Source organism: Otolemur garnettii, unplaced genomic scaffold (genome assembly GCF_000181295.1).
Source record: "Otolemur garnettii isolate 467f Iridium unplaced genomic scaffold, OtoGar3 scaffold00146, whole genome shotgun sequence".
NCBI lineage: Eukaryota > Metazoa > Chordata > Mammalia > Primates > Galagidae > Otolemur > Otolemur garnettii.
The window spans coordinates 3,346,833-3,355,957 of NW_003852541.1; the positions used below are offsets into that span (position 1 = coordinate 3,346,833).

The 9,125-nt window shown below is 48.4% G+C and overlaps 1 protein-coding gene across 1 annotated transcript in view; it reads left to right on the top strand.

Moving 5' to 3' along the window:
* Nucleotides 1–9,125, top strand: part of RUFY1 (RUN and FYVE domain containing 1) — a 69,355-nt gene that overhangs the window by 55,296 nt on the left and 4,934 nt on the right. Inside the window, exons 12-15 of the mRNA XM_003799148.3 lie at nucleotides 729–848; nucleotides 1,961–2,090; nucleotides 4,552–4,646; nucleotides 8,814–8,862. Of these exons, the coding sequence (XP_003799196.1) occupies nucleotides 729–848; nucleotides 1,961–2,090; nucleotides 4,552–4,646; nucleotides 8,814–8,862 (394 nt within the window). The remainder of the gene's footprint in view (nucleotides 1–728; nucleotides 849–1,960; nucleotides 2,091–4,551; nucleotides 4,647–8,813; nucleotides 8,863–9,125) is intronic.

Below are 9,125 nucleotides of genomic sequence, written 5' to 3' on the forward strand. Positions count from 1 at the left end.
AAAAAAAAAAAAAAATTTAAGAAAAAGAATAAAGGAATCAACCATTGATGTACACAAAAACTTAGATTGCTCTTGGAGATATTATTCTGATAAAACTAAACCAGTCTGCAGTGGCTGATGCCTGTAATCCCAGCACTCTGGGAGGCCAAGGTGGGTGGATTGCCTGAGCTCACAAGTTCCAGACCAGCCTGAGCAAGAGTGAGATCCCGTCTCTAAAAAAATAGCTGGGTGTTGGGGCAGACACCTGTAGTCCCAGCTACTCAGGAGGCTTGAGACAAGAGAATCGCATAAGACCAAGAGTTTAAGGTTGTTGTGAGCTGTGATGCCACAACATTCTACCAAGGGTGACAAAGTAAGGCTCTGTCTCAAAAAAAAAGGTTAAATGTAATTCTATTTCTATGACATCCTTAAAAAGCCAAAGGTACAGTGTCACAGAACAGATGAGTGGTTGCTAAGGGTGGGGTGCAGGGAGAGTGACTACAGAAGGGCAGCGCTACAGAATTTGAGGGGGGTGGACCTGTTCTGTGTCCTCATTATGGTGTATCCAAATCTCTGCATGTGCTCAAACCCATGGGACTATACATGCAAAAGAGTTGATTTCCCTGTGTGTTAATTTTTTAATAAAAAATTTAAGCCAACCAAGGTATGCAAAAATCATAAATTGTGAGAAATGACCCTTCCTTACAAAGATGGGGCTCACTCGCTGGCTTGTTGGTGTTGCTATCCAGGTTACAGCAGGCGGAGCGTGCACGGCATGGGGCCGAGGAGCGGAGCCACAGGCTGCAGCAGGAGCTGGGTGGGAAGGTCGGCGCCCTACAGCTGCAGCTTGCCCAGCTGCATGAGCAATGGTAGGGCCAGAGCCTTGGCCAGGGGACATGGCTCGGGAGGGCCGGGAAGGAGTTTTCCTCTCATCTCCTGAAGGAATTGGAGGCAGATAGTATTTGAGAGTTTACCCCGAGAGGCTACTGTGCCATCCACTAGTCCGCTTCCCTCCCCAAGTCTCTGCACTGTGTCTAGTTAGCCTTCATCAGAGGGTCTTTCCTCTCTCGAGCCATGAGGGAGATCCTAGGTCATGACTTTCCTCATCCTTGACCAGCTCTTTCCAAAAAAATAGCTTTTCAGTGTTGAACAAAGCCACCTGTCAGCTGGGCACAGTGGCCTGCACCTGGGACGGATCCCTTGAGCTCAGGAGTTTGAGGTTGCTGTGAGCTCTGACAGCGCTACTGCGCTCTAGCCCAGATGACAGAATGAGACCTTGTCTCCCAATTCACTGCCCGAATGTGACAAAGCAGGTTCTAAGAGCATCATGCCCAGGGCTCCTCAGCTGGTTAGGCTGGGCTCACTCCTGACCTTCTTCCCTCCAGTATCCTCCACTGTCGGCTGGCTGAGGGCTATAAAAACAAGAATAAACTTTGAACTTTTTTTTTTTTTTTTTTTTTAGAGGCACTTTATTGCCCTCAGTAGAGTGCTGTGATGTCACAGCTCACAGCAACCTCCAACTCCTGGGCTTAGGCAATTCTCTTGCCTCAGCCTCCCGAGAGCTGGGTGCCCACCACAACACCCAGCTATTTTTTGGTTGCAGTTTGGCCAGGGCTGGGTTTGAACCCACCACCCTTGGTATATGGGGCCGACGCCCTACTCAGCCACAGGCAGCACCCTAAACTTTGAATTTTCTTTGTCCTCAAGTCTCCATTTCAGTATTCTACTTGTGTGGTCCTGTGGCCACTTCTGTGTTTCCATCACTGGCTCCTGTGTGTCAGGCCTACCTTCCTCCCACTGTTTCTGCTCTTTCTTATGGGGGTACAGCTGACCTGGGGGAGAGGAAAGCCTTATTAGATTGGGGTGCTCAAGGGGCAATTTAGATAGTTCCCCATCCCCTGCTTAGTGAATTGGGTAATGAATTGTACATCTTTCATCAAAATCTCTTTGAAACTAACTTAAGTTTATTTTGGGAAAACAGCTCAAGTCTAGAGAAAGAGTTGAAATCAGAAAAAGAGCAAAGGCAAGCTCTTCAGCGAGAATTGCAGCATGAGAAGGATGCTTCTGCTCTACTCCGAACAGAGCTACAACAAGTAGAAGGATTAAAAAAGGTAAGGTAGACCAGAATCCCCTGCTGATACCCCCAAGTGGGCCCCACTCACTCCCTGAGTCCTTTGTGTGAGCACCAAGCCTGCCCCAGGGCCTGGGATACTGTTCCCACCCCCAGGGAGTTTCTGTTCTAGGAGAAGAAGGCAAAGACAGACTTTGAACTACTACGCCAACCAGATAAACACTGTCTCTACAGTGGTAAATGCTCTGTAGAGACTAAAGCAGGAAAATGTCCTCACAGTGTGGGGGAGGCCAGAGACAGCCTTGCAGCAGCCCTAGCACAACACCTCTGAGGCAGATGCCAGGTGGTGTGATGAGAGAGAAAGATGTGAGGGTAGAAATCCCTCTATGGACCCTGTAACCTAGGGAAGAAGTGTGGATTTTATTCTAAGCACCATAGGAAGCTGTTAGGACAGGATCTTTTTGTTTTCACATGATCACTGCCTACTGTGTGGAACAGGAAGGTAGGCTTGCAAGAGAAGAAACCAGGAGTAAGTAATAAATATTTTAGACCAAAAATGCCAGTCCCCCTCATCCTAGGGGGATAGGCCATGTTCTTTCCAAGGCTAGGTCATCCTTGAGAAGAGCCGGAACCTAAGCCCTCTGCTTATCCTTGACCTCTCCTCCATCCTCTGAAGGCCCCATCTCATTTGAAGGCACAGCCTACATGCTGTGGGCTCAGAGGGTGAGAGAGGTGGTGTGCAAGAGTAGCATCATAGAGATAGGCCTCCCCAGAAACTCAGAGGGATCCTAAAACCTGTCTTCTAATGCCAAATCATGAGCTGTCTTCCCAGAAAGCAGAGGGTTCTGAGAATCCTAACAAGAGCTCCCTACAACCTGGTGTGGTGTGGGGGGTACCTTTGACTTCTGTGGGTTTTCCCCGGGGGGTGGGGAGGTTATGTACCCTTTCCCCAGGCTCCCAACACTGCTGATCAGCCTAAGGCCAGAGGAGGGTTCTCTCAAGCATTTTTTTCTTAAGAGACAGTCTCACTCTGCCACCTGGGCTAGAGTGCAGTGGTAGGATTGGTCTTAACTCACTGCATCCTCAAACTTTTGGGCTCAAAGACCCTCTGAAGACAGGCTCTTTTGATTTCTGTGGATAGTACCTGCAGTTGTTAGGGAAGGAAGAGGCTCCTCAAGAGCCAGGCTGAGCTTGAGAGAGGAAGAGCAGAAACAGAGAGCAGAGGACACGTTCTGACCAGATATGTCTTAAGATTTGAACTATACACACACACACACACACACGGCACAACAAAAGAAGCAAAACCGCGTGTCTGAGTCTGACATCACTAATGAGGCATGTGGTGTGTCTTATGTGCCCAGGTATGAACAGACTCTGATCAGAAGGTGCAGTGGATGGCATGGGAAGCTGCCCACTCCTCTGGCCTAAACACCCCTATTGCTCCCTTTCAGCCCAGAAACCCCCAAGACATTTCCTGGATCTCTGTCCCAACCTTGCTGGCCTGTTTGAAGGACACCGTGGTCAACGTTGCTGTCTGCTCATGAGCTTCTCACATGCTCAGCCCCTCACTCAGTCTAGAAAGCTGCACAGGGTCTTGCCACTTTGGGGCCATGTATGAGGTCTCAGGTCTTGGCCTTCCTCATCCCTGACCAGCCCTTTTCCCAAAAAATTTTCAGTGTTGCACAAAAAAGCCACTTTTCAGGCTTAGCACCTGTAGTTCAGCAGCTAGGGTGCCAGCCACATGCACCAGGGCTGGTGGGTTTAAACCCAGACTGGGCCTGCCAAACAACAACAACTACAACCAAAATATAGCCAGGTGTTGTGGCGGGTGCCTGTAGTCCTACCTACTTGGGAAGCTGTGGCAAGAGAATTGCTTAAGCCCAAGAGTTATGAGCCCAGGTTACTGTGAGCTATGACACCATGGCACTCTACCTAGGGCAACAAAACAAGACTCTGTCTCCAAAAAAAAAAAAAACAAAAAGACCCCACCTTTCAAATTAGCCTTTGCTGTAAAGTTCATCTCTAGATTTTGAGATAGCCATCTGTATTTTTAAAAATCTACCTTTTAATAGCTCAAATAGTCAAAGCCTTATTTGCCCTGTGAGGGTAACTATCTTTAATGTGGCTGATGAATGTAGCTGTCCTCTGTCCCCAGATACAGAGCCACTCTTGCAGTGTTTGCCTTCCAGCTGCCAACTCTTAAAAAATAAGCAAATGACAAGAAATGCCTAAAAGAAGGGTGGCACCTGTGGCTCAAAGGAGTAGGGCCCTGGCCCCATATACCGAAGGTGGTGGGTTCAAACCCGGCCCTGGGCAAAAAAATAAAAAATAAATAAATGCCTGAGAGAACCCTGCATAAAATGGTGTAAATACAACAGAACTGCCTTGTACTCTTGAAAAACTTTCAGATCTGCTGGTTGCTCTGGTTACTAAACCTTAAAAAATAGGAGAGGGGGACAACTTAACACTTCTGTGTCAGGTGTCAGCTTTGCTCATTTTAGGAGCTGCGGGAGCACCAGGAGGAGAAGGCAGAGTTACGGAAGGTTTGTGACGAGCAGGAACAAGCCCTCCAGGAAATGGGACTGCACCTCAGCCAGTAAGTACCAGGCTTCCCTAATTTGCCACCTTCACAGCCTGCGCACAGCTCAGCTCAGCTTGTTCCCCATAAAGGTCATGCCTAGTGTGCACGCCTCATCGCTAGGGCCCCCAATCTGTCTCCTTTTGGTAGCAGGAGGGCAGGCCATTTTGGAGGCCTGCCTTCTGCTGAAGGGCAGCCTCTCAGAAAGTCAGCCTCAGGCCGGGTTACGTGGCTCATGCCTGTAATCCCAGGAATCTGGAAGGCCAAGGTGGGCGGATTGCCTAAGCTAGAGCGAGACCCTGTCTCTAAAAATAGCTGGGCATTGTGGCAGGTGCCTAAAGTCCCAGCTACTTGGGAGGCTGAGGCAAGAGAATCACTTAAGCCCAAGAGTTTGAGGTTGCTGTGAACTGTGACACCATGGTATTCTACTGAGGGCAACAAAGTGAGACTCCGTTTCAAAAGAAGAAAGTCGGCCTCAACAGAACCCACCAGACCCCACCACTGATTTCTGCCAGCCAAATGGCAGAAATTGGTCAGCTACCAGTTAGTTCACTGAGCATATTCATTCCTAGAGAGCAGAGCACTTGCGTCTACTAACTATGCAGCTCCTGGGAATGGGTGATTAGGGGTTGCTTGGTCAGCCTACAGCAGGCCAGAGGGGGAAGGAATGGTTTGAGAATTGAGGCCTGCCATAGAAGAAGTGCTTTCCCAGCCCTACTACAGCACAGCAACCTCATTTCTGGGACAGGACACCTGTGTCCCCCAGAGGATGGCTGGAGTGCAGAACCTGGTAAGTTCTATTCTTCTATGATGGGACAATCCCCTCCCCAGGTTTCCAGTCTGGACAGGTTGCTCTGCACACCTGGCCCTAGAAGTAGGTCACACTGCAGACTGTAGAACTTATCCACTTGTGTGATGTTCTATTTCAAACATAGCAGGTAAGTTGCCTTTTCTCCTTGAGTCAGGACTCTTGGTTACAAGTGACAGAAATCCAGTTCAGACTGGCTTAAGCAAAAGAAACCATTAGGAATCAGCCTCTGCCTCCTCCTCTGCTGTCCTGTCAGTTTCCACCTGGCAGGTGGATCTGGCCCCCACAGGAAAATAGTGCCTAGGAGGGCCATCTGTCTAACTCCTACAGCACCTTGAAGATGGCTGGCTGTGCCTGAGTCTTGGACCAGTGCCTGACACAGGGATGTGGGGCTGAGACCCAGCACTGTGTGACCAGAGGGGTCCGCTAGTGCAGACCAAAGGGGGAATGAAGTAGAAACACACTAAAGTAGGGTGTTGATGTGGGCGACCTGATGATTTTTTCTGTCTGGAATGCTGGAAGGGCTAATATTATTAAGAAAAGTAAGGACCATCTCATACCTCTAGTGGGAGCATGACCTCTCATTCACACTTGAGGTGCTGCCCACTCATCATCCTCTCTCACCTCCCAGATCCTTCTTGGGCCTAATGCTCCCCTCCTGTCTTGAGCCCTGCCTTCCACTCTCTGGGCTGGCTGAGGGCCCTGGGCTGCTCTCCTCCAGCCCTGCACCATTCTGAGGGGGGTTCCTTGAGCAGGCCAATGCCCGGTGTCTGCCACTGGCACAGGCCAGATCAGAGGCCTCCCAGGAGCACTCCCCAGGACTACATGTAGAGGCACAGGCCAGTATGGCACTGGCTTCTTGGATTTACAGCAATAGTGTTCACCATTTTTCTCCTGCCTGTCCTCCTCACACTGGACAGACAGCAAGGCAGAATCAAGAGGTCACCCTCCTCCTGGAAAGCAGACCTCAGTCAGACATGTAGATAGTCTCTGATCTTTAAGAGGTACCAGTGCTACTGCCTGGTCTGGCTTCAGAATCCCAGCTTGAGCTACCAGCCACCATGTCCCACACTGAGTGGGGGTGTTGCAATGTCAGGCATGTGCTTCCAGACAGGACTAGCTGAGGAGCTGCCTTTGTGCTTTCTTCCCTTCTTGCTCGTTCACTGTGATGACAGAATGAAAATGCCTTATTCTCAGACATTAGCTACAGAAACAGTTTTCCAGTTTATTTTGTTTCTTTTTTAAGACAAGAGTCTATGTCACCCTTGGTAGAGTGCAATGGCATTCCAGCTCACAGCAACCTCAAACTCTTGGGCTTAAGTGATTCTTTTTTTTTTTTTTTTTTTTGAGACAGAGCCTCAAGCTGTCTCCCTGGGCAGAGTGCCATGGCATTACAGCTCACAGCAGCCTCCAACTCCTGGGCCCAAGCGAGTCTCCTGCCTCCGCCTCTCAAGCAGCTGGGACCACAGGCGCCCGCCACAACACCCGGCCATTTTTTTTCTTTTGGTTGCAGCTGTCATTGTTGTTCGGCGGGTCCGGGCTGGGGATTCAAACCCGCCACCTTAGGTGTACGTGGCTGGCGCCTTAGCCGGCTGAGCTATAGGCGCCGAGCCGGCTTAAGTGATTCTTTTGCCCCAGCCTCCCAAGTAGCTGGGACTACAGGCGCCCACCACAATGCCCAGCTATTTTTTTCTTGCAGTTGTGTAGCTGGCCCGGGCTGGGTTTATGTGGCTGGCGCCATAACCACTGTGCTACAAGCGCCGAGCCGAGTTTTCTAGTTTTTTTATCTTGAGAACATCAGAATTCTTCTCAACTTGTATTTCCCAGAGAAGTTCTAGAAGTTCAGGCTGCCATCTTGACCTGGTTTCCTAAGATCCGTCCATCTGGCAATCTGCGTGCCTATTGCTGCAGCTAGGCAGAGAGGGAAAGAGTTGCCTGTACTCCTTACTAAGAACCACAGGGTTTTTCCTCAGCACCCTTATGCTCAGTTTTTTAATTCCTCCCTTGGAAGTTTATCCTGTATCTCCCAGAGACATGCCATTTTGACACTTAGTTTAATCTAATCTGATGACAGACTAATTTCAGCTTTTAAGAAAGATTCAAACTGTTCCCCCAAATTACAAACACATAGTATTTCATTTTATTTGACTTAGTTTTGCTGATTTAGACCATGTTCAGTCCTGCTTCATGTGGACAACTAAGGAATTGTTAGTACACTAGTGAGTACGAAGCAAAGACAGGCTGAGTGGGCAGCAGGGGCACAGGCCAGAAAGCAGGCTGCAGATCTAAATTCCTGCTGGGGGGAGCCATGTAGGAGTGGTAGCTCAGAGAACCCAAGAATCTGGACTTCAAGCTCATTCTCAATTTTTAAATGGATGCAACCACTTGAAAACCTTTTATTTTAATTTTTTTAAGAGAAATGTTAAAGAAAGTTTATGGAGAGAAAGATAGGTTTACAGAGTAAGGTCTACAGTAGGGTGCTTTTGGCAGGACAGTCCCGATTTATAACAATTTGTCCCGCGTCCCACAGTGTTGTAAAAAAGTCCCCATTTTTGGAAAGAATGCACAAATGGGCGGGAGAACAGTAAGGGAATATACAGTTTTCGGCTGCCATGTGGCTATTTCGCCAGGATATGAGTTTTATATTATTTTTGTTAATTTTATAATGTTAAACTGTAATAATTACAAATAATTGTTGAGAAGTGATTATCGAGAACTGCTTACCAAAGTTTGCATTGTTGTCAGCCCCCCCACCACCGGTCAATGATGTCCTGCTTTACCAATGTTAAAATCTGGTCACCTTAGTCTACAGAGTAATAAGGTACATTTACCATAGACAGCAAACAGGCCTCCATTGTCACAACAAAAAAAGGCTGAAAATCTTTTTTTTTTTTTTTAGAGACAGATTCTCACTTCATTGCCCTCAGTAGAGTGCCGTGGCATCACACAGTTCACACCAACCACCAACTCCTGGGCTTAGGCGATTCTCCTGCCTCAGCCTCCTGAGTAGCTGGGACCACAGGCGCCCACCACAACACCTGGCTATTTTTTGTTGCAGTTTGGCCAGGGTCAGGTTTGAACCCGCTACCCTCAGTATATGGGACTGAGCCACAGGCACTGCCCAGGCTGAAAATCTTTTTAAACTCTTGCAGGTTAAACAGTCTTTTCTTCATCAGATATAGTCTCCAGGCTCAGCCTCAGACCTCAGCAGACATGTGAGCCCATGTGTTGAGTTGACTCTGGGATGTAAAAAGGCAGGAACATTTTAGAGTAACTCATACTATGGTTTTCCTATCCTCACAAAGCCAAGTGGTCAAAAGAACTACCTGTTAAGAGTTTTAAAGTCTCCTGCTGCTATAAATTTTTTCTTCCCCCAGGTCCAAGCTGAAGATGGAAGACATAAAAGAAGTGAACAAGGCACTGAAGGTACTGGAGGGTCGTTGTGAGCATAAGAATCATGCCTCATTGCTGACACTGTGTGCTCTCAATTTTCTCCCACAGCTAGGTGGGAATATGTGGTTAAGGCAATGGTGATGATGACATGTTTACAGATAAGCAAAATACTGCTCAGAAACATGTCCCTAGGCTAGAATAGCAGTACTGACAAGTGGCAGGGCTAAGACTTACCATGAGCTGTAGTTTAAAAATGGGCCTGGACGGCTCGGCGCCTGTGGCTCAAGTGGCTAAGG